This window comes from Parasteatoda tepidariorum, chromosome 5 (assembly GCF_982258835.1).
Source record: "Parasteatoda tepidariorum strain Cologne lab strain chromosome 5, Ptep-v5.0, whole genome shotgun sequence".
Taxonomy (NCBI): Eukaryota; Metazoa; Arthropoda; class Arachnida; order Araneae; family Theridiidae; genus Parasteatoda; species Parasteatoda tepidariorum.
Window position 1 is genome coordinate 96,922,375 of NC_141759.1, and position 26,375 is coordinate 96,948,749.

Genomic DNA, 26,375 nt, shown 5'->3' on the forward strand with positions numbered 1-26,375 from the left:
CCGATACTTAGGTTTTCCTTGACTATTCTCTGAGTTTTTTTTTTTTGACTAAAACTAGTGGAGCAGCCCAATGGCTAACATGCCTATGAATAATCCCGGCTTCCACTAATTCATCTAATTCTTGTTTAATGTCATCCCTTAAAGCATATGGAATTTCAAATGGTAAGGTTTTTATTGCATTGTCATTTTTCAATGTTAAAGAGGGAACTACACGATCAGTACATCTTAAGTTTTTATGGTTTTAGAAAATGCAGCAAAATTTTCCAATAAAATGTTTTGAAGAATTAATTTTTGATCAGTGTCTAAATGTTCTAAATCAAAATCAGTAGATTTTAGTTCATCTTTTCTTAAATTTAAAATATCCTGAGAAGCAGTAATTAAATTACACTGTTCTAGATTAGTACAATCATTTAAATCTACATTATTACCATTATTACTATTTTGGACAACAAAATTACAAATAATATAACCTATATTCAAGCCTTTATTTAAATGAACAGTGTTATCAGAATTATTTTGGATTATTGTATTAAACATATTATTGTCAACAACATTAAGAGAAGGATGAATATTAATTTTTGAATTATAAGTAGGTGTGAAATACACTTCTTTATTTGTTTGATTAGCAAAAGAATTAATTCTTAAATGGGCAATGGCAGTCTCGCCTGGCTCAATTGTGAGTTTATTTTTTAAAACTACATCAATCTGTTCATTATTGGTATGATTAGAAGCTAACTTATCAAAATTATTTAAAGGAATACAAAAATTACTAAATTGCACCAACTCGTCTTGGAATTTAATAAGAACATTATGTGTTCTTAGAAAATCAAAACCTAGAATTCCCTGAAAAGTATCACTCTTAATATCTGCAATAAAAAATTGATGTCGAAAAAAATTATTATGGATTTTAAAGGAAATTTCAGCACACGCCGAAAATTGAAGCTGAGAATTAACTGTTCTTATTTGGACTTTTCTTGATAAGAATTTTACTTTATTATGAGCCCTAATTGCATTGAAAGTATCTAATGTCAATAATGAGACTGACGACCCACTATCGAGTAGAAAATTTACATTAACATTTTTAAAGTTAGAAGCAATTGTAGGAAGATTAATTTCATGTGAAACAATATTTATGTGTTCAATGTTTTCTTTATATTTACAGTTAGTCAAAAACTCCCTAATAGTAACATTTGAATTATACATAGATTTTGACATAAACTCATTTATATCAAAGATTTTGGATGGTTTGGTGGATGAGAAGACAGGGCCATCCCCTACTGCCTCCTGCGAGAGTTTAAAAGGATTGTTACCTCTATAATTAGTATTATTATTAACCCTCGGTCTAAATTGTTCATTTTGATTAGGAATCGGTGGTGGTGGATACTGCGGTGCAGTGAACCTGGGAGAAACCATGGGGAACTGTGGCGGAAAAGAATGCATCGCCAATGGCCCGAATGAATTTTGTCTTAAATGTCTGAGATACGTTCGACACACACTCATGATATGCCCAGACCTATTACAGAAAACACAGTGAAGGTTTGGAGTTGGGCGAGGTTGTTCATGTCCAACCCGATCCTGGTTCTGTACAGGGTGAATTAAAAGGGGACATAATTTAGTGCTGTGGGGTTTCGAACATATATTACAATTAGACTGCATAGTCTCAATTTTTGTTGTCAACATTTCGAGTTGTTTAGAAATTAAGGTGAGCTGATCAGGTGCAGCAGAAGCACACTGAGTCACCGCATGAGCTGCGACTAAAGGAGTAGCCGATCCAGCTAATGATTGTTGAATTGTCACAATATGATTGGCCCTTTTGACCATCTCGCGGTAATCTTGTATTCCCTCAATGAGAATAGTCTCCTTAAGGTGCAAAGGGATTGCAGATAAGAACTGCATGGCTTTTATCCGAGACAAAGCAGTTTGGTCATTTATAAAGTTATATGCCTTATGGGCAAGAGAATCTATCCTATATTCTAAATTTTTGATAGTTTCAGAGGGCAAAAGGCTGATTGCCTGAAATTTTGCCAAGTCAGCCGAGGAAGAATCTTCTTGTTTGAAAAAATTTTGAAGCAGCTGACATGCATCCTCGAACTTTGTGACCACCCTACATTCAGGTGAATTCTGAAAAAAAGTGAGAGCAGCCCCAGACAATTTTGATTTTAATAAGTATAAAGCAGCCGAATTATCAAATTGATTTAATTTTACTAGATCTTTAATTTGGTTCAGGAACCACTCTACATTCTGAGAATTTCCAGAAAATTCTGGACTATTGAAATTGAATTTAGGGGTTTGCCTATTGGCCTCTATGTTATTTACGTTGTCAGGCATAATTATTGGATTAGAATAAGTTCTATTACGGGTTTGAATTGGGGTCATCTAATGAAAAATATTAAGTAATGATAGTATCAATTAAACAAGTATTATTACTAATTGTAACCATTTGGTAACCTCATGAAAATAAAGTACACATTAAAATATAATAAATTTAAATATCAAGAAAAACACAATTAAAAAAATTAGGTAACCCTTCAAATTACAGTTAATCAAAAACGATATGCTTGCATAAACAAGAAATATCAACCATTAGAACAAAAACAATATTGTCATTAATTATTTCAAAGTGCAAATAAATACCCAAACATTTTCAAAAACCAATCAATTGTAGTATAATATATTAGAACACTAATAATTTAGCAATATAGGAGAGTAAGACATTGGCAATACCTATTAAAAATCAATTCAATAACCTTTCAACAAAATAATCACTTAAATTATTAAACATGACCTATTTCAAAAGCATACGAAGCAAAATTTTTAGTACACATAGAATTTACCAAATATTAAGTAATGATTATTATTTTAACCAATTGCTGTGAAAAAATTTTATTTTTCAAATAATTTATGTAAACATCAATTTTATAGAATAAAAGGAATCTTCTTTTTAAATTGTTATATGAAAAATTATTTACCAAACCTTATCCAATTACTACTTATTATTTAATTAAAAATATTTATATTAATCATCCTAATCAAAATCGTTATTTTTAATCACTATTATAAAACAATTGTAATATTCAATTACAGAAATTATGACAAATAATTATTATTTACTCAACTTAAAAAATTATCTATTTGGTTATTGTATGAAACAAATTAGTAAATAACCAAAACAAGATATTAATTAACTAATCAAAACATAAAGTCTATTAAAAAAATTTGATTACATTGCATAATTTATTATTGTTTATTTGGCTAATATCAAAAACTATTGAAATAAACAATTCATTTCCTACTCCAAACTTAAAGAAATTTATTGAAATTAACTGTATTAAACATTGAATAATAATATCTTACTTTACTCATAGTAAAAAAATTTAATTTGAAATAATACACATTCCCTGGTCAAAATAAATATAATTAAAAACTATATACACCAACCGAAAAGCGGAACGGCACCAGATGCCCTATTAAGGTTGGGTATAGAAAAGAATGAAAAAGTTGCAAAAAAAATAACAATTTAGAAAAGAGAAAAAAAAACTAAAAAAATAATGGCCGGGTGAAACATAGTTAGTTGTACATTTTACGAAGTTTGGCTAACCCAGAAGAATAGCAATTCTTCTTCTTCAAAAACAGTTCTAGAATATACCAAGTATATTTAAAGCACGTACCTTTTTTTATCCATAAAAAGATATCCAGTCCTGGATCGGAGATGAGTTTAGGGTGAGACAAACAAAAAGTTTTTGGCTAGTGAAAAAGGACTCAGTCCAGTTCTTTTTTGGAAAAAGCACTATTGTTTTATTGGAGAAAAAAACAAACTAGACAAATCATTAGGTTGAGGCACTACATCATTTTAGGAATGGCTCATGCCAAGGATGTGGAATTAGTGATGACTGGAAAACAGGAGTTCAAACGGACTGTGGGGGATTTCCATCCCGGACGGTAGTTGGTCAGCGGATCATCCTTCAAAAAAACTGGAGATTTTATCTGGAGAGTTCTTTAGTAAGCATTTAAAAACCGATTTATCAGGAAAATTCTTTATGAAGCATTAATCCAATTTGTCAGGAAAATTCTTTATGGAACATTAATCCAATTTGTCAGGAAAAGGAAAATTCTTTATGAAACATTAATCCAATTTGTCAGGAAAAGGAAAATTCTTTATGAAACATTAATCCAATTTGTCAGGAAAAGGAAAATTCTTTAGTAAGCAATTCGTCAGAGGCAATGAAAAAGGACATCATGGCGATCGGGGAGTTATTTTCAGTGAACAAAGCCCCACAAAAGAAGATGGCGCAGAGAGGCCATCCTTCGAAAAAAACGCTTCTCCACCTTAGGGGGGTGGGAGCAAAAATGTTAAAAACTCCGTTAAGCGGAGGGCAGCAAATTGTATGACATCAAATTATCGAAAGCTCATCGTCTTTCGCGCTCATCCTTTTTATAAGATACAAAAACTTAAAATTGAAGTTGTAGTGCATGTTGTAAAAGTTAAAGTTAAATTACCTAAAAATCACGAGTTGAGATGAAAAAATGATTATGCGTTAAAAGTTACGGTTGAGAAACACAACAAACACGCGGAGATGAAAGGTGCCGACGACCAGAGGAATTCTCAGAAAAAAAAGGGTGGAAACTTTTCGAAGGAAAGGGGCTCTTTTAAGGAGCTGTAAGGAATTTTAGGGGGAGAATGTCCAAAATGCGCTACCGCTTAAGGGGCTAAAGAAAGATGATGAAATAAAACGAATGTATTACAAAATTAAAAGAATTAGTATTATTGATTAAAAAAAGGATATTTATAAATTAGGCTGTGACCTAATGTCACAACTAAGTCATTAAAATAAATTTGAATTCAAATAAATGACATGTAATTCGTTAAACCTATTAGAAATGTACTATAGTATAATTCGTGATATAAATCAAAAATCGTTAAATAAATTCGTAATATATAAATTCGTGAAAAAAAATCGCTTTCGACAAAATACTAACATAGAGATCTATCGACAAAGACTACTCACTTCTGCCCAGCTTAATAGTATGAGATTGCCATAGCTGATGCTCTCTGGTTATTTCAGTTTCCGTTTTTAAAAGCGCTATATGTTGAGCCACCTCAGCTAGATTTGTCAAGTGACATTTTTAGCGGCAATCATCGATCGATTCACCAGGTAAGAGAAATAGTAACGTAAACAAAACAAAGCAAACGTTGCGACCGGCGGAAAAGAAATACAGCCAAAATTTGGAAGCCACGTAAGAGAATTATATATATTAGATTGGGTTCTTGCAATTCGAGACGATGTGAAGTGATTACGCCTAACCTTGGAATTTAAATCACATTTAATTGTACCTGTAAGTGACGTCACACGTGTATCTAGAACCTGATCGATTTCTGAATCGACAAATGCCACGATTTTTCTATGATGGTTTCGCTTGCAAATAACGAATTATAGTAAAAATTTTCTATTAAAACCTTAATTTTTGGTCCAAAAGCGCCCATTTTGGACGTTTAAAGTGTTTAAAATTGAACCGTGATGGCTCAGGAGATAGAGCGTTCGCCTTTCAATGAGATGAACCGGGTTCGAACCCCAACGATGACTGGTTGATACAAATTTCGCATCCTGCTTGCACTGACCACAGTTCTGACGTAAAATATCCTCAGTGGTAGATGGATCATGGGTTAGAGTCCCCTTACTGTCAAGCTGACCGTATAAGGTTTTCGTGGTTTTCCTCCCCATGTAATGCAAATGCGGGTTAGTTCCATCAAAAAGTTTTCCACGAAGGCAAATTCCTCCCTATACTTGATCCAGGAGTTCCCTTGTCTTCTGGATTGGGTTCAAAATTACAAGGCTACGGAGGTGAACATTAGTAGTCGAGAACCCAAAAAAATTGGGTCGTCGGTTATAAAATGCTTAAAATAAGAAAAAAGATATAAATTTTAAATAGGACGGTTACTTGATATTAAATTACTGTGAATTTTTTTTTAGATAAGCAAATGAGTGTTTTGATGCATTCCAAAAACGTTTTGAAAGATACCCTCGAGTAGAGTAAATACAGCATCGGTTTATTTGAAGAAATTGAATTAAGATGATTTAAAAGCATGTTTAGAATCCATACTTCCCTTTGTCTGTTGACTCAACGTCTTCTAGAAGAGAGAAGGCGTTGACACGGACGGACCACTTTTGTAGTTCGACGTAACAAAAATAAACTGCGCAGAGGGGGATAATAAAATTTTCACAACGTTTGGACTACTAAACTACGCAGTGGGGGAAATTAAGAAAGATGTCACCTCATTTGGATCACTAAACTAAGCAATGGGTGAAAAATAAGACAGATGTCACTTAGTTTGGATACTAACCTTTGCAGTAGGGCGAATATGAAATACAGTCAAACCCCGCTATGGTGAACCTTCGAGGAACCGAAATTTTGGTTCACTATATCCGTTCCGCAAACAATTTTAACTGGTTGTTCCAAACTCCCCCCCCCCTTTTATTACACGACATTATTTAAATAAATGACGAATTGAATGAAATACAAAAATTACAGAAAAATAATACTGAGTAACAAAAATATTTATAACTTTTATATTTTCTCTCCGATCATTTTTCCTCAATTTATGTTATTTCAAACCTGTTCAATAATGAAGCAAACAAGAAAAAATGCTTATTGCTACAATCCACGCTATAGATGGTTTTAAAAATTGGTATGGTATGTATTTGTTTTGACGTAGAAATCTCAAAATTATCAGTCTTCAATCAGTCGAAGACAGAAAAAAGTTCATAATATCCAACTTCCTCTCTTTTTTTGGTTCACTATATCCACAAAAAATAACATTATACGTGAGTAGCAAGGCATGGGAGCGAACATTTCGTTCACTATAGAGGGGTTTCACTGTATATCACATCACTTGGATACTAAAATACGCGATCAGGACGCATAAATACTGAACTACGCAGTGTAGGGTTAAAGAACGATGTCAATCCATAATAAATATAAAGCAGGCTATAAAGTTAGAAGAAATTTTAAACAATCAGAACTACTCAAAATAAATCTTAAATAATTTACATGGACTTTTTATTTCAAGTTTCAATCAATATGCACGCCCAAGTATTTATTTTATAGTGGTTACGGATTCTAATTTTTACCCCTGTAGCTTAATACTTTTACGCAAGTGAGAAGCCGTGCGAAGATTAGAAAAGATTAGATTAGAAAGATTAGTGGATTAGAAAATTTTAAGATTAGTTTTGTCGATATTTAAGTTCTAGGGATTATTAATAAACCAATTTTGGTTTTTGTAAAGATCGTCGTTAATTTCGCTTCCTAGATCTTTTTTAAATTATTTGATGAGAGTGTCGTGTCATCTGCTAAAATTATGACTTAACCTTTTAATTTTAAGTTACATGCGTCCTAAATAAAAATAAGAACAAAAGGAGGACATTAAAAATTTAAGAGATTTTTATGTTCTTAATGATTAAATTATTCATTATTACTAATATTCCTATCCATGAAAGGTGTATAGTTCGTTCATCAGGAGTTGGCCCCACCTCCTGGGGCGAAGAGTTCATTTCGGCGTGGGAGTAAGAGGAGAAAAGTCTACACGCTTGAAATTGAGACAACCCTTAATGCGCTTCAAACTTAAACAGTCGATTCTTTTTCAGTCACTTACTTCGCTTTATCATCTGCTATTATACTTTAGCTAATTATAGCTAATTAAATAGCTTATAATTTTGCAGCAAAACGTCTCAAAAAGGACAAACTATTCACTCAAAAGAGAGAAATATCAAATTTATGAAATATTTAATGTGAAAAAATGTACATAAAGATTTCGAAATAATTATTTTTGTCATACTATCGTTAAATAGCAACCTTGTTCAGAATTGTTCACATCTTTCTCCCAAAAATAGCGAAATAGTATAATCGGATACCACGTGATGAAGGCAGAGCCAAGTGCCAACTCCTGGTTAACGAACTATATTTGTTTGCTTCCTCTTTTAACAAAATGGTATGCAATATTAACGCGAACTATTCTATAGTGGAGGAACGTTACAATTTCATATTCTTAATGATTAAATTTTTCATAGTTACTAATATTCTTCGCTATGCAAGGAGAAGGTACATTTGTTTGTTTTGTTCTCTTTTAACAAGATTGTCCACAATATTAAAACGCGAATTATTCTATAAAATCTGAATGTTACAATTTCATATACTTAATGATTAAGTTCTTCATAATTACTACTATTCTTACCTATAGATGCTGTATTTGTTTGTCTTCTCTCTTAACAAAATTGTAAACAATATTAACGCAAACTGTTCTATAATGGCAGAACGTTACAATTTCATGTTTTTAATGAGTAGGTTCTTTATAATTACTGATATTCTTATTTATGGAAGGTGTATATTTGTTTTCTCCTCTTAAACAAAATTGTAAACAGCATTACTACGAACTATTCTATAATGGCGGAATATTTACATATCTCAATCATGTTTGCAGTGAGCATAGGTGGAAAATCTCGCCATTTTGGCGATTTTTAAAAATGGTAAATTACTTTTTAAAAAATATAAGCTGTTTTTTTACTTCTAAAGCCCGGATAATTTCATACGGTAAAATTATAAGATTAAGAATTAAAGCTGTGCATCGAGAGTAACGCACTTAATCGTCCTAGTATGTGATTCATTTTACGGGTCTATAGATGGCGCCAATAAGATTGTTATTTTTATACGTTTTTTTTTTCCTGCCATTTTATCACTGGCTCAGAATAAAATCAAGTAAATTTAATATTGCTGAACTTGGTGGTGATCGTATAACAAAAAAAATAGTACTTTTTTAACTATGTGGTGTGACATTCGAGAATAAATGCCTAAATCATTGATAAAATAAAAATAATTGTTTATATTTTATTTTATTAAATTTATTGTTTTTTAATGTAAATTACATTTTCAATATTTAATAATTGTTTACATTTACTTTTTACTAAATTGATTATTTTATTTAATACAAATAATGTTATTTTAAAACTTTTTATAAAGTATTAGTGGCGCCACCTATTGATCCGTTGAGTAACTACAACAAACATAACAAAACACGTCACATTTATTCACTACATTGACATTTATACAAGTGTTACATATAAAGCGAATGAATGCTAACTGTACAAATCGATGAGTTTTTCCTTCAAATGATCTTCGTCTTCGAAAGGATTCAGACCGCATTCCTTCAACAACAGATAACCCTTCAATTTGATATCAAGATTGAGTGATCGTACACCATTAGGCAGCTGAAAATTCATGCCAAGTCTATGGCGAACGGCACACCTGGACAAGTGTCGTAAACTCCTTGGCGAGTCCAAATGGCTGCCATCTTTTAAAACAACAGCTTTGTACCACTGCCAGGTTTGCTTAGTTATCTCAGGATTCTCATAGAATGATTTTAAAATATATACTTTATATCGTTGGGTAGCTTGGATAAAATTCACCAAACCGTGAGTTAAGTTACCACACTCAGCAGCACTTGGAGGTAACCTGCCAACTAAGGGTTTAGATTCGTTTAATAAGTTCATAAACTTATTCAAACAGGCGGCCATTTTTTCTTGCGTTTGCAAGGGATCCGGGATGGACGCCCATAAAACCTTCAGTGTATATTCTACTTCCTTTCGGAAATTTTCTTTGATTCTCGATCTTAGGAACAGACAGAATGTTTCGGTACTTCGTAACATACTCAGAGGGTCGATCTGCTGTTCACATCCTTGTTCTACCGATTGTCTGAAAATATTGAAAACAATAAATATTAAGGTGTAATGAGTATTAGTTTATAATTAAGAAGTTAACTTAATTCTAACTTAGCATGTAACAAGTAACGTAAAAAATTTATTTAAAGTCAATTCTTATTTAGTTTAACAAAGAAAAATGTTATTTAAGTTACTTTTTATTAAATAATTAAAAAAAAATTTCGCCCACCCTTGTTCTACTGATTGTCAGAAAATATTAACAACAATAATGTGTGAATAAAACTAACTATGATAAATATAACGAATTTGTACAATCAATTGTCTGTAAATATTGAAGACAATAAATATTAAGGTCTAATGAGTATTAGTTTATAATTAGGAAGGTAACTTAATTCTGACTTAGCAAGAAACAAGTAGTATTAAAAAAATTTTAAGTCAATTCCTATTTAGGTTAACAAAAAAAAATTTTATTTTAGTTACTTTTTATTAAATAATTACAATTTTTTTCGCCCACCCTTGTTCTACTGATTGTCTGAAAATATTAACAACAATAATGTGTGAATAAATCTTACTATGATATATATATAACGAATTTGTTCAACCGATTGTCTGAAAATATTGAGGACAATAAATATCAAGGTCTAATGAGTATTAGTTTATAATTAGGAAGGTAACTTAATTCTGACTTAGCAAGAAACAAGTAGTATTAAAAAAATTTTAAGTCAATTCCTATTTAGGTTAACAAAAAAATTTTTTATTTTAGTTACTTTTTATTAAATAATTACAATTTTTTTCGCCCACCCTTGTTCTACTGATTGTCTGAAAATATTAACAACAATAATGTGTGAATAAATCTTACTATGATAAATATACAAACGAATTTGTTCAACCGATTGTCTGAAAATATTGAAGACAATAAATATCAAGGTCTAATGAGTATTAGTTTATAATTAAGAAGGTAACTTAATTCTAACTTAGCAAGAAACAAGTAGTATTAAAAAAATTTGAAGTCAATTCCTATTTAGGTTAACAAAAAAAATTTTTATTTTAGTTACTTTTTATTAAATAATTACAATTTTTTTCGCCCACCCTTGTTCTACTGATTGTCTGAAAATATTAACAACAATAATGTGTGAATAAATCTTACTATGATAAATATACAAACGAATTTGTTCAACCGATTGTCTGAAAATATTGAAGACAATAAATATCAAGGTCTAATGAGTATTAGTTTATAATTAGGAAGGTAACTTAATTCTGACTTAGCAAGAAACAAGTAGTATTAAAAAAATTTGAAGTCAATTCCTATTTAGGTTAACAAAAAAAAATTTTATTTTAGTTACTTTTTATTAAATAATTACAATTTTTTTCGCCCACCCTTGTTCTACTGATTGTCTGAAAATATTAACAACAATAATGTGTGAATAAATCTTACTATGATAAATATACAAACGAATTTGTTCAACCGATTGTCTGAAAATATTGAAGACAATAAATATCAAGGTCTAATGAGTATTAGTTTATAATTAAGAAGGTAACTTAATTCTAACTTAGCAAGAAACAAGTAGTATTAAAAAAATTTTAAGTCAATTCCTATTTAGGTTAACAAAGAAAAATCTTATTTAAGTTAATTTTTATTAAATAATTAAAAAAATTTCTCCCATATAAATCTAATATAAAACTAATTAATTAATAAAATTTAATTAAGGAATTAATATTTAAAAAAAAGCTAAATTAACATCAAGTACCATCCACTACAAGTTTTAAAAAAAATTTATTTGAACAAGATATGTTGTTGTTGTTTCTAATGCCACTTGCCACACGGGCAAGCCTGCTTGGCGAAACCGAACAAATTTAAAGCAGAGTGTGCGTTCAGAGGCGCCATCTATAGCCACGAATTCGACTTCTGCCACACCATACGTCGCACCCGTTTATAGGGCGGACCCATTCATACATCCATTCATTCATCCACAGATCGTAATTTTGACCTGAATCAGAGAATGATCGATCTCCAATCCAGTAACCCCAGAGGTTTTAATTTGTTATGGGAACGTGGAGGACTTTTACGACTCGACAGATTTAACGTGCATCAGTCACTTCGCTACACGGGGAGTCTTCGGCTGGCGGGGTGTGAACTCTCGGACATGGGCCCAACGCCCTACCGCCCAGGCTATCCCGGCACTGAACAAGATATAAAAATACGTATAGGGAGAGTGTAAACTAATAGTAAGAATTGAAAAGGGAAAAAAATACGCTTGGTATCAGGCAACTGTAGAAGTTAAAATGTGGTGACGTGGTGGCCCAAACGTGGTTTCTTAAGAATTTTCCATTGCGCAAGCATTAATTGAAATTATAATGAAAGTATGGAAAAAAGTTCTATACTTTAACAAAATTAATCTAATTTAGTTATGATTTATTCAAAGAATTGATTTTCCGCGAATAGTTCAGACGGTGCCGATTTTTTGAAATCTCGCCAAACTAGGTTTCTGGGAGATAAGTTGTGCAACCTTACAGAGCGTCTATTTTGATTATTTTTCATTTTATTAAAAATATTTTAATACATATGTAATAATTTGAATTGTTTTTTTTTAATAATAAAAAAAAAACAATGTTGATTCAAGTAATAATCACCAACTTGGCGAGATTTCAAAAAAGTTGCCAAGAGGTGAACCATTTTAGGATTTTACCGCAATCCAGTAATATATAGAGATTAGGAAATAGCACGCATAATTTCTCATTTAGACAATTAAAGTTCTTATTAAGGAGAACCACTAATATTAGTTATCTGAATTACTCCTTCAATGCTTTGAGCTTAAATCAGTAATTTCGATTGAAATTACTGATTTAAGCTCAAAGGAGAACAGGTTAACCAGAATCAGACAGAGAGAAGAACAGGTTAACCAGAATCGGACAGAGAGAAGAACAGGTTAACCAGAATTTTAACCCTATCACTTATCCAAACAGGAGGGTAAGTCACCATACAGGGACTTTATATCTATGTCACCATAGTTTGAACTCGAGAAATATGGACACTCGGTCGCCATTGGCGACCAATAAATATTGAGTGGGCGACTATATTTTTAGCTCTTTAATTACGATCTAACATTTTTTTAAATTTTATTTATATGAAAAAAATTGGTCTGGGAGTACAACGAGAGCGATATTTAATATTTCCACCTGTCTTTTAAACAATCGGCAGCAAAAAATCCTATTTTTCTCGATTTCGCATTCCACGAAGTCGTATTCCACAAATTTCTGACTCGGGAGTTTTGTAAAAGTATGTTAAAGAAAATTTGGGAATTTAAACAATTATGTAGAAATTCATGATAATAATTGCGGAATTGCGATCGAAAACCACGTAGACTTGCGATGAAATCCGTTGCAAAATCGAACTAACGTGGTAGGAAATCGATAGTCATATGTGAGGTTTGAGAATCATGTGTCGTAATAGTTTCGTGGTAAAAATATAGAGATTTTAAACTTAAACAAACATGGGTATAGCCCGAAATAAAAGTGGTTCGGAAAACAATGCGAGTTTACGACGAAATCGAAGATACAACTTCGCTCTAAGACTTATTGAATGGGGTTGGTAGAGTCATCAAAGAACGGAGCAATCAATGAATATGAAAAATCAATAAATTTGCGAATCAATGAAAAGCGAAACCGCAAGTTACAACATCGAATGAGAGAATGAATAAATCAACGAATGAGTGAGGGAACCATGAAATGAGCATGTCAACGAATTACTGAATCAATGAAAGGGTGATTTAATGGATCAATAAATCATTGAACCACTGAAACGGCTAATCAATAAATAAGTTATTTTCAGACCTGTTGATTCCCTTATTTATATTAATTCGCTGTTATGTTGATGTTTCTTATTCACTGATTCAATTTTATTTATCGATTACTTGTTAATTTGTTTAATCGCTTAATCATTGATTCACTAAATAATCAATTATTTGAACACACTGATTAATTGATCCACTTATAACTAATCGTTAGTAATCTAAATGAAGCAAAATAAAACCTCTAATTTTCAACTTATCGTTTTTAAAACAGAAGTTGAGCCTTAGAGTCCGTTTTAGCAAACTTTTTATTAAATCTTCTAATTGCTAATTTATTAATTATTTTAATTGTTCATTTGTTGTTTTCCTGATTTATTGATTTGTGTATTCACCAATTAACTTATTTATTAGCTCATTGATCCTTATTCCTTTATTGTAGCGTTCCAATTAAGGAATTAGCGATATATTAGTTTTTAATAGCGTCCCAATTATAATTTAATAATTATGATTTTATAATAGTGCCCCAATTTAAGAATTAAAGTTATCTTAGCTTTTATTCCTTAATTCGGAATCTATAGATTTATTGATTAAGGTAATATCGATTTACTCATTCAGCGATTTCTTGATTCGTTCCAATCTGAGTTACTGAATCATTGATTCGCTACCTTATTCTTCGATTCTTATTTATTTTATTCTTCACCTCAATAGGCGATTTAGGTGTAGTGAGTACGCATTTTCTCTAAAAAATAATAATAAAAAATGCAGAAATAAATATTTATTTTGAGTCTTTCTTAACCACGGTATAAAAAAAAAAATCGACAATATAGTTAAGAATGTGAAACTAAGGATGCTCGCAGAAACTAAGGATTTTTAAAAGCACTCGCAGAAACTAAGGATTTGGATAAATCATTTACAGGGATATCTCAATTTAGGCAGTTGAGGAGGTAGACAAAAATTATTTTATTTCAGGCTGTGGCGAAGAAAGAATTTGTTTGGAATACCCATTTCAGCCGGTGATTTCATACTTGCTGATGCAAACTTGTTTGATTTTTAAATAAATTTCGAAACATAATTAAAATAAACTCAAGTGTAATACACCTTAATATTTTATATTTAAATATTCTTTTAATATTTTATTAGCTGGAATACGTTTTCCTTTGTTTTAAAAAAATAGTTACTTTCTTCTTTACTATAAATTAAGTATAAATTAGGGAAAACATCATCACTGTATGGAATATGGATTAGTAATAACAGGGTTATTATCATGCATTATGCACCGTTTATTGTTAATAATAATAATAATGCCATTAACCGTGATAACAAAACGCAAAGCGTTCGTCATGTCACTGTCCATGTCCAGTATTTCCTACACTGATGTTTTTTTTTTTTTTTTTTCAAAGTTTAAGTACCCTTGCCTAGCATACGCTTACCCGCGGTATTCCCTTTAAGTTTATACTCCCTATACTAAGCACCATTGCTCGGTACTCTTTATAGTGATGTTTTTTCAGGTAAAGTATCATTTCTTGGCATACACTTCCCCACGTTATAGTAAAGTTTATTTAAGATAAATAACCATTACTTAATATTATTTACACTGATGTTTTTTATGGTTAAGTACCATTTCCTGACACACACCTGGCCGTGGTATTCGCTAAACGGATGTTTTTTTTAAAAGGTAAACCTGTTATTCCATACACTGATGTCTTACGTAATGCAACACAGTCAAGCACTGTTATAATAATAACCATCGATTAGTAATAATTACCAAGTTAGCTCATGAAAGCTAAATTTGTGTTTCTAGAAAAAAAATATGATATATTGAATAGAGATGTTTTTTATTGTTCGGTCGTTAATTTAAAAAAAAAAATTTAAAAAAAAAAATTCGCGTTTACCGTCTAAGCTATGGTTTTCTCGAAATGCAGTGCCTGAAACGAGACAATCAAAAAGAATTCGCGTTTACAATCTAATCTATGGTTATCTCGAAACCTAACGCCTAAAACGAGACAATCTTAAAATCCTATCCGCCAACACCGTCTCAAATAGGACATCTTCCTGTACGTAAAAAAAAAAAAAAAAAAAAAAGAATTAGCGTTTACAGTCTAAGCTATGGTTTTCTCGAAATGTAGTGCCTGAAACGAGACAATCAAAAAGAATTCGCGTTTACAATCTAATCTATGGTATCTCGAAACCTAACGCTTAAAACGAGACAATCTTAAAATCCTATCCGCCAACACCGTCTCAAATAGGACATCTTCCTGTACGTAAAAAAAAAAAAAAAAAAAAAAAAATTCGCGTTTACAGTCTAAGCTATGGTTTTCTCGAAATGTAGTGCCTGAAACGAGACAATCAAAAAGAATTCGCGTTTACAATCTAATCTATGGTATCTCGAAACCTAACGCTTAAAACGAGACAATCTTAAAATCCTATCCGTCAACACCGTCTCAAATAGGATATCTTCCTGTACGTAAAAAAAAAAAAGAAGAAGAATTCGCGTTTACAGTCTAAGCTATGGTTTTCTCGAAATGTAGTGCCTGAAACGAGACAATCAAAAAGAATTCGCGTTTACAATCTAATCTATGGTATCTCGAAACCTAACGCTTAAAACGAGACAATCTTAAAATCCTATCCGCCAACACCGTCTCAAATAGGACATCTTCCTGTACGTAAAAAAAAAAAAAAAAAAAAAAAAAAAAAAAAAAAAAAAAAAAAAAAAAAAAAAATTCGCATTTACAGTCTAAGCTATGGTTTTCTCGAAATGTAGTGCCTGAAACGAGACAATCAAAAAGAATTCGCGTTTACAATCTAATCTATGGTATCTCGAAACCTAACGCTTAAAACGAGACAATCTTAAAATCCTATCCGCCAACACCGTCTCAAATAGGACATCTTCCTGTACGTAAAAAAAAAAAAAAAAAAAAAAAAAAAAAAAAAATTCGCGTTTACAGTCTAAGCTATGGTTTTCTCGAAATGTAGTGCCTGAAACGAGACAATCAAAAAGAATTCGCGTTTACAATCTAATCTATGGTATCTCGAAACCTAACGCTTAAAACGAGACAATCTTAAAATCCTATCCGTCAACACCGTCTCAAATAGGATATCTTCCTGTACGTAAAAAAAAAAAAGAAGAAGAATTCGCGTTTACAGTCTAAGCTATGGTTTTCTCGAAATGTAGTGCCTGAAACGAGACAATCAAAAAGAATTCGCGTTTACAATCTAATCTATGGTATCTCGAAACCTAACGCTTAAAACGAGACAATCTTAAAATCCTATCCGCCAACACCGTCTCAAATAGGACATCTTCCTGTACGTAAAAAAAAAAAAAAAAAAAAAAAAAAAAAAAAAAAAAAAATTCGCGTTTACAGTCTAAGCTATGGTTTTCTCGAAATGTAGTGCCTGAAACGAGACAATCAAAAAGAATTCGCGTTTACAATCTAATCTATGGTATCTCGAAACCTAACGCTTAAAACGAGACAATCTTAAAATCCTATCCGTCAACACCGTCTCAAATAGGATATCTTCCTGTACGTAAAAAAAAAAAGAAGAAGAATTCGCGTTTACAGTCTAAGCTATGGTTTTCTCGAAATGTAGTGCCTGAAACGAGACAATCAAAAAGAATTCGCGTTTACAATCTAATCTATGGTATCTCGAAACCTAACGCTTAAAACGAGACAATCTTAAAATCCTATCCGTCAACACCGTCTCAAATAGGATATCTTCCTGTACGTAAAAAAAAAAAGAAGAAGAATTCGCGTTTACAGTCTAAGCTATGGTTTTCTCGAAATGTAGTGCCTGAAACGAGACAATCAAAAAGAATTCGCGTTTACAATCTAATCTATGGTATCTCGAAACCTAACGCTTAAAACGAGACAATCTTAAAATCCTATCCGTCAACACCGTCTCAAATAGGATATCTTCCTGTACGTAAAAAAAAAAAGAAGAAGAATTCGCGTTTACAGTCTAAGCTATGGTTTTCTCGAAATGTAGTGCCTGAAACGAGACAATCAAAAAGAATTCGCGTTTACAATCTAATCTATGGTATCTCGAAACCTAACGCTTAAAACGAGACAATCTTAAAATCCTATCCGTCAACACCGTCTCAAATAGGATATCTTCCTGTACGTAAAAAAAAAAAAGAAGAAGAATTCGCGTTTACAGTCTAAGCTATGGTTTTCTCGAAATGTAGTGCCTGAAACGAGACAATCAAAAAGAATTCGCGTTTACAATCTAATCTATGGTATCTCGAAACCTAACGCTTAAAACGAGACAATCTTAAAATCCTATCCGTCAACACCGTCTCAAATAGGATATCTTCCTGTACGTAAAAAAAAAAGAAGAAGAATTCGCGTTTACAGTCTAAGCTATGGTTTTCTCGAAATGTAGTGCCTGAAACGAGACAATCAAAAAGAATTCGCGTTTACAATCTAATCTATGGTATCTCGAAACCTAACGCTTAAAACGAGACAATCTTAAAATCCTATCCGTCAACACCGTCTCAAATAGGATATCTTCCTGTACGTAAAAAAAAAAAAGAAGAAGAATTCGCGTTTACAGTCTAAGCTATGGTTTTCTCGAAATGTAGTGCCTGAAACGAGACAATCAAAAAGAATTCGCGTTTACAATCTAATCTATGGTATCTCGAAACCTAACGCTTAAAACGAGACAATCTTAAAATCCTATCCGTCAACACCGTCTCAAATAGGATATCTTCCTGTACGTAAAAAAAAAAGAAGAAGAATTCGCGTTTACAGTCTAAGCTATGGTTTTCTCGAAATGTAGTGCCTGAAACGAGACAATCAAAAAGAATTCGCGTTTACAATCTAATCTATGGTATCTCGAAACCTAACGCTTAAAACGAGACAATCTTAAAATCCTATCCGTCAACACCGTCTCAAATAGGATATCTTCCTGTACGTAAAAAAAAAAAGAAGAAGAATTCGCGTTTACAGTCTAAGCTATGGTTTTCTCGAAATGTAGTGCCTGAAACGAGACAATCAAAAAGAATTCGCGTTTACAATCTAATCTATGGTATCTCGAAACCTAACGCTTAAAACGAGACAATCTTAAAATCCTATCCGTCAACACCGTCTCAAATAGGATATCTTCCTGTACGTAAAAAAAAAAAAGAAGAAGAATTCGCGTTTACAGTCTAAGCTATGGTTTTCTCGAAATGTAGTGCCTGAAACGAGACAATCAAAAAGAATTCGCGTTTACAATCTAATCTATGGTATCTCGAAACCTAACGCTTAAAACGAGACAATCTTAAAATCCTATCCGTCAACACCGTCTCAAATAGGATATCTTCCTGTACGTAAAAAAAAAAAGAAGAAGAATTCGCGTTTACAGTCTAAGCTATGGTTTTCTCGAAATGTAGTGCCTGAAACGAGACAATCAAAAAGAATTCGCGTTTACAATCTAATCTATGGTATCTCGAAACCTAACGCTTAAAACGAGACAATCTTAAAATCCTATCCGTCAACACCGTCTCAAATAGGATATCTTCCTGTACGTAAAAAAAAAAGAAGAAGAATTCGCGTTTACAGTCTAAGCTATGGTTTTCTCGAAATGTAGTGCCTGAAACGAGACAATCAAAAAGAATTCGCGTTTACAATCTAATCTATGGTATCTCGAAACCTAACGCTTAAAACGAGACAATCTTAAAATCCTATCCGTCAACACCGTCTCAAATAGGATATCTTCCTGTACGTAAAAAAAAAAGAAGAAGAATTCGCGTTTACAGTCTAAGCTATGGTTTTCTCGAAATGTAGTGCCTGAAACGAGACAATCAAAAAGAATTCGCGTTTACAATCTAATCTATGGTATCTCGAAACCTAACGCTTAAAACGAGACAATCTTAAAATCCTATCCGTCAACACCGTCTCAAATAGGATATCTTCCTGTACGTAAAAAAAAAAAGAAGAAGAATTCGCGTTTACAGTCTAAGCTATGGTTTTCTCGAAATGTAGTGCCTGAAACGAGACAATCAAAAAGAATTCGCGTTTACAATCTAATCTATGGTATCTCGAAACCTAACGCTTAAAACGAGACAATCTTAAAATCCTATCCGTCAACACCGTCTCAAATAGGATATCTTCCTGTACGTAAAAAAAAAAGAAGAAGAATTCGCGTTTACAGTCTAAGCTATGGTTTTCTCGAAATGTAGTGCCTGAAACGAGACAATCAAAAAGAATTCGCGTTTACAATCTAATCTATGGTATCTCGAAACCTAACGCTTAAAACGAGACAATCTTAAAATCCTATCCGTCAACACCGTCTCAAATAGGATATCTTCCTGTACGTAAAAAAAAAAAGAAGAAGAATTCGCGTTTACAGTCTAAGCTATGGTTTTCTCGAAATGTAGTGCCTGAAACGAGACAATCAAAAAGAATTCGCGTTTACAATCTAATCTATGGTATCTCGAAACCTAACGCTTAAAACGAGACAATCTTAAAATCCTATCCGTCAACACCGTCTCAAATAGGATATCTTCCTGTACGTAAAAAAAAAAAAGAAGAAGAATTCGCGTTTACAGTCTAAGCTATGGTTTTCTCGAAATGTAGTGCCTGAAACGAGACAATCAAAAGAATTCGCGTTTACAATCTAAGCTATGGTTATCTCGAAGCCTAACGCCTAAAACGAGACAATCTAATAATCCTATCCGCCATCATCGCCTCAAATGGGACATTTTCCTGTACGTACCACATTAAATAGGAACGCCTCGAACGGTACTAAACATAAGGATTTTAGCAATATAAATTGAAAAACCTAACAATACATGAACAGAACAATACGAATATAATAATTATAAGAATGTAAAAATATGGCGAACAGAATAATAATAAACAGGAAACCGATTTTTTTTTCTCTTCATTTTACAAATGATTCAATAAAATTAAAGTAATTAGCATATGAATATAAAATAAAGCATCTAACTTCAACAAAAAAAGTTAACTTTTAAAAAAATTTCAAAGGAAAAAAAAAACAGTATATCTGCGACAAGCAATCTTTTATCCTATATTTCAACACACGTTTTACTAACAAACACTCGACTTCTAAAAAAAAAAAAAAAAAAAAAGGCACATCATTAGTACATTTTTCTAGCCAAATTCTCTGGAGCACTCGTTTTTGGCGATCGAAACTTTAACTTCAGTTATATATGCAGGGTTATCTATTGAGATTCTTTCGAAAAATGACAGTTTACAGTGTTGGTATTTTTTCTATTCAAAAATATATTTTTAAGTTTGTGCAAAAGAGACTTGCTTGCCTTTAGTGAAAAAAAAAAAACTTGTTAAAAGATTATGATATCAATTGTATGGTTATATTTCTACCTTTAAAACAGAAAAAAATCTCTTTCTATTATAAATCAAAAGATTTTTTTTTCTGAGGAAGCACATTTTCATTTCTTCATCTGCTTTTCAAGAAAACAGATAAATAAAAAAAAAAATTGGAGTACTTAATTAAATTGGGGGGAAAAAAAGAACGTTTAATTCAGTTTAATTTTCAAAAAGAAAAGAAAATATTTTTTTTTTCTCTTGTATAAATAGATCTCTTGTTTAAAGAAAAAATTTCTTAAATAAATAAAAGATTCATACTGTAATGTAATCTTCTTCCGCCTTCTCTGATTTTTGGTTAAATTTTTGATATTAGTTTTCTTAATTTTTTTTTAAAGTTTGCTGATAGTTTCACTCTAAGGTAAAATACTTTTGAAAAATATGTGCTATAAATGCTGCGATGTCTAAGATTGGGAGAAATAAGACCTATTATTTGTTATAACGTAATCACTCTCCTTCGTATGTATTTTTTGAACTCTTGTAAAAAAAAGTAAAAATAAAAAAAGATTTAAAGACGAATACACATTAGAGGTCGAAGCTTGAAAACTAAAATATCATCAAAATCTGAATAGATGTCAAGGAAAGGAAAATTAAAAACATCAAAACCTGTTTGATTGCAGGGGGGGAAATCAAGTAAGGCGAAAGCCACTGAGGATAACCGCACTACACACTAACATGTTAGTGCCTACAAGAAAATTAAAATACTGTGACCCCCCCAAAAAAAAATTAAATATGGACCACCCTGAATAACTTTTAATCTAATGACTGGATCTTCACGTTCTAGGATTCAGTATATTTGAGGAGATGACCTCAAATATGCTAAAAATAAGTGCAGACAATATTTTAAATTGCCAAGTAGGACACAAAAACGTACTTTCCCTGAATAAGCATACCTTCTTTTTTTTTAAAAACGTATTTAGATTTGTGACCCTCAAAATTTTAATCCTTTTAAGCACTTTTTTTTTTCTTTTTTTGCGCTCTAACTACAAGCGAAAATATATTTTGGTGTTTTTTTAATTAAAAAAAAAAGTATAATAGTTATTTAAAAAAAAATCTGTTTGATAATCGAAATTATGTTTGTACCTAAATATATATATATAAAAAAAAGTAGTTACATTTTATTTCATTCATATTCAAAAATTACATTTATCAATAATTGATTTTGTGAATTAAAGACATCTCATTGGTGAATAACTATGCAAATTTTTGAAATGAGCCGAGTTTTACTTTCAACGCAGAAAAAGACGCCGATGTTTCATGCTGTATTTCATAACCATGAAATTGCTAAATATATAATATTTTTCACTTGTTTTGGCCTAAATTAATAAAAAAAAAAAAAGTATGAAAAATGCGTTTAAGAAAAATTTGAGTTAAATGACAAAATCTGAAGAATGGGTCGAAAATATAAAATGCTGAATTTTTCAAGGCGACGAAGTACAATGATTGGGAAATTAACATTAAAAGCTCCAAGTTTTCAAATAAATTGTAAAATTTAACACCCATATTTTCAAGATTGTGGTTTTCCCTATATTTTATGAAAAGGGTAAAAGAACAGTCCGGAAACTATAAGCACTGAAAAAAAAAAGTCGCCCCCTATATTATATGAATTTAATGCTGTATTCGATTCAGGCTTTGAGTTCAAAAATGTGCTAATTAACAAAATTTAGATTTTTTTTTTGAAGATCAATTAGTGTACAAAGATCGATTTAAAATCGACTCTAAATTTTTCTCAACTTCATTAATCACAGTTCAGTTATTGAATTATCATATAATAGCATACAAATATTACTTTTTAATTGACACAATTTTTTTTAAACAAATCGTATTAAAATGAAATACTTTATAATTTTTAAAAAGATTTTTCACGAGATTATGCCCCGGATTAGTTATTTTTAAATGATACATTATATATAATACAGTCAGAATCAAATCAGTCATTAAAATTATGTAATTGTTAAAACAGTTCTTTTTCTTTTAAGGAGATTTTTTTTTCTAATTATGAAACGTAAAATCTCGTCTACAGTAATTGCCTAGCATATTAAAGGCTTGACTTTAAACCATTAAAACTAAGTCCTAGAACGTGAAAATCCGATCATTAAATAAAAAGTTTTTATGGTGATGATTTTTTTTCTTCTTATAATCCCACTGTATGAGTTGCAAATTAATATCTTACTGAGAAAAAAAAGCAAAAATGATTCCTATCTTACACAAATCATTGAGGTTAACAAAAGCAAAGGTGGGATTAAAATCATATGAAAAGTGAGGTTTTTGGTTAAGCCTTCTTTAGGATACAGCTTAACACATTCCTCTCAGAAGTATCAAAAATGTACCTTTTTTGTATTGATGTGAAATGTATACCGTTATGAAAAAAGTGGCAGAATACTTGCACTTAACTTAAGTGGATAATTTACAGTGTTAGCACTTAATTGCTTAAAATTTTGAAATTAATCATTTCAGATTATAAATATTAAAAAAATATTTAACTTATTATATAACTTCTGTCTATATGAAATATTTTTTAGGAATTAAAATATTGAAAAAAAAAAAAAAAATACTGTCCTAAAACGGACAAAATCGCTTAAGGTGGTTCCTACGGTAAGGAAACGGTATTCCAGTTAAACTTGATAAATAAACTCTTTTTTAAGGATATTATATCCACCTAGGCTTCTTCTAGCCTCAATAATTTTAATTTAAATATTAATTTACTGTACTCAATTTGCATCCCCCCCCCATCAAACTCAAAAATGTACTATAAGGGTAGTATTTACGGAACACCCTCTATAAATGTCACTTACCTGTCTAATGGGCATAATTCTCCTCTCTTCGGTGCATTTAATTCTTCTGTCCAACGGCAGTCCTTTTCTGAATAGTGACTGATAGCGCCAAATTCAACCAACTGCACATACTTCTCGTCAAGAAAGAACAAACACCTGTCAGCAGTTCTTAGTACTCCAAGTTTAACCTCATTCAATAAATTCGTTTTCAACCCAGACTTCTGCAATGCTCTTAAAACGTACTTTAAGCTCAGCACCTCTTTCAGGAAGACAAAATTTACTTTCGTTTTTACGTGAAAAACTCTGAAAGCGATGGCCACGAGTTCATCATCCAACCTGTACCTGTGAATCAATTTGCAGTAGTACCGAAGGTTATGTGCAACCGCGTACGGTCTCCTTTTTAAGCTATAAAGAGACAACTGCAGGGCTTTCAAGCACAGTTTAATTGCGACTGACATGCAAGCTTTGCATTCGCCGCCATAATGGTAATTTACCAACAAACTCACAATGTATGGTAGTCTCAAATGTGGATACATTTTCCTTATTGTCACGGCTAGATGACAAGGCATCATCTCCAGAAAATCATACAGACATACAAATCGAGCCAAGAGCATGCGTGGATGGGAACATGGCGGATCATCGCCGAATGATAACCAATATCGTCTCCAGGGCAATTCAGTTTCTTCATCGCTATCATCCGAATAGCGCCGTCTTTCTTCGCCTCGACAGTAATCCAAATCATCTTTTAAATTAGAATACTCTGAGCGGTGCAGAGATGAGCAGTCTTGTCGATCTAGGACATCCGGGAGGTAATGGCGGCTTTGGGCGATGAAGCTGTCTGTTATTCTGTCTGTTGGCGCGAGTATGTCTGCGTCAGTACACAGAGGACCGTATTGGTCTATGTGTTGGTTGTATTGATCTATTCTATGTTGAAATGCTTGTTCGATAATCTTCATATCCTGTTTTGTAATGTAATTAGATTTCGGTCCTGCCATTATGACTGTTGCTTACGGATCAACTGATTCAACTATCTCAAACGCAATCGTGTATTTTTCACTATCACACCATTACAAACGAACCTAAATCCGCGGATTCGTTGTTTTACTATTATCCCAAAGTTACAAACAAAATTGAATCATCACCGATAAAAAATTCACTTTCCCTGGATAGATTTAGGCGCAGAGAACTTGAATAGAATGACCCTAAACAAAGAAGGTGACATTGAAACCAGTTCTTGTACCTACAACTAGTAGATAAAAGTGGGGGGACTAATGACGTTGAAGCTCTTTCGTGTTTGGGGGATATTCGGAAAAGGCACATTCCCAGAAATACCCCCACCCCCTGGTACTGATCCCTTGTGTCCGAAATAGGGGATTCTACACATGCCCTTTCTTCATGGACTGCAAAAACGAAAAAGTGCACGGAGAAAAAAGCTCTTAGAAAAGAGTACTGAAAAAGAAATAACTCTTTAACAATTTCATGAATGAAACGATAGACTCTATTTGAGCTTGAATTTAATTTATATAATTAAACATTTGTTCGAATAAAATTAAGCAATTCTGTTAAAAATGAATAAGATAATAGGATTTATTTACTGTTTACGGTTAGGAACTTTTCACATTTAATACTTTTTAACAAAATGATAAGAACTTTTAAGGAAATTTAATATTTTATTGAATTCTAATGATTATACTTATTGTAGAGTAATTTAAAAACTTAATTTTTTTGTTTTTTAAAATACGGGGACCGTCCAATGTTACGTAAGCACCTTAAAAAGGAAAGGGAGTTTGTGATTTGCTTATTTTCGCTGAAAAGGTGGGAGATTGGGTAAGAGCAATGCTAAGTAGGACCCTAAAATCTCCTTCTTTTACTTTTATGTTTTTTTTCCTTTAAAAAAATTAATGATAGTCAAATTTAGGAAATTATGAACACTTTTTCAAAATTTTACAAACTGAACTTAAACGTAAATTTTGTTTTATGCTTAAACGTAACGCAGGGGTCTGTTTAGAAGAAATTTGGATCCGCTAACGGACTCTTCACGAAATATCTTTTCATAAAAACGGACCCTTCACAAAATATTTTAACTTAAAAACGGACCCTTCACAAAATAATTTATCTTTTAATCGGTAAACACTTCTTCCTTTATTTGTCCGAAATGTATATCCTGCGTTCAGCAGTATAGGCTAAATACCAAATATTTGTATGTTGTATCTCTAATTTTGTAGCAGCAATTTCTATTTATTTTTTAAAATTTAATTTTTTAAATTATAATTTTAGAGTGTTGAGTGTAATCTTTTATGTTTTTACAATTTAAAAACTCCTTGAAAAAGTTTTTTTGCGATGACAGGACCCTATTTGCACAAATTCACAAAAGCAGGACCCTGGTTAAAAGAATGTAACTTAACGTTTGTTTTATATTCGCAAATTACGAGTAATTTTTTCACAATTTTACGGAAGCGGACCTTTCACAGAATGTCTGGACAGACCTCTGCTTAACGTTAGATTTTCTTAAATTTAAGACTAAAATTTTTAGAAATAGATTACTACAAAAAAGTCGGAGTTTAAAAACTCTTTATTCGTATTCCATTGGAAGTAAGTTAATAACCAAACTACAAATATAGTTGCATGGTGCAATTTCATAGCTTTGAAATTAAAGTAGCCTTTAAAGATTATTTTTTTAGAAAGAAACATTTCAAGAGGTCACGCTGAAAATATGAAAATAATATACCGTACTTAAACTGGCGATCGAAGAAGAAGGTTCATTTTCGATCTATAGCC

At 31.7% G+C, this 26,375-nt stretch overlaps 1 protein-coding gene across 2 annotated transcripts in view; it reads right to left on the reverse strand.

The window, feature by feature from the left end:
• Nucleotides 1-24,835, reverse strand: part of LOC107440822 (uncharacterized) — a 90,759-nt gene extending 65,924 nt beyond the window's left edge. The window contains exons 1-2 of one of the 2 annotated variants that reach the window (XM_087164582.1): nt 23,619-24,835; nt 9,056-9,741 (exon numbers count right to left, since the gene is read on the reverse strand). In XM_087164582.1, the coding sequence (XP_087020708.1) occupies nt 9,126-9,741; nt 23,619-24,592 (1,590 nt within the window). In that variant the 5' untranslated portion in view covers nt 24,593-24,835 and the 3' untranslated portion in view covers nt 9,056-9,125. Of the gene's footprint in view, nt 1-9,055; nt 9,742-23,618 lie in introns of those variants that run through there. The other variant, XM_071185161.2, reaches the window with a different exon arrangement.
• Between the last annotated feature and the right edge of the window lie 1,540 nt (nt 24,836-26,375).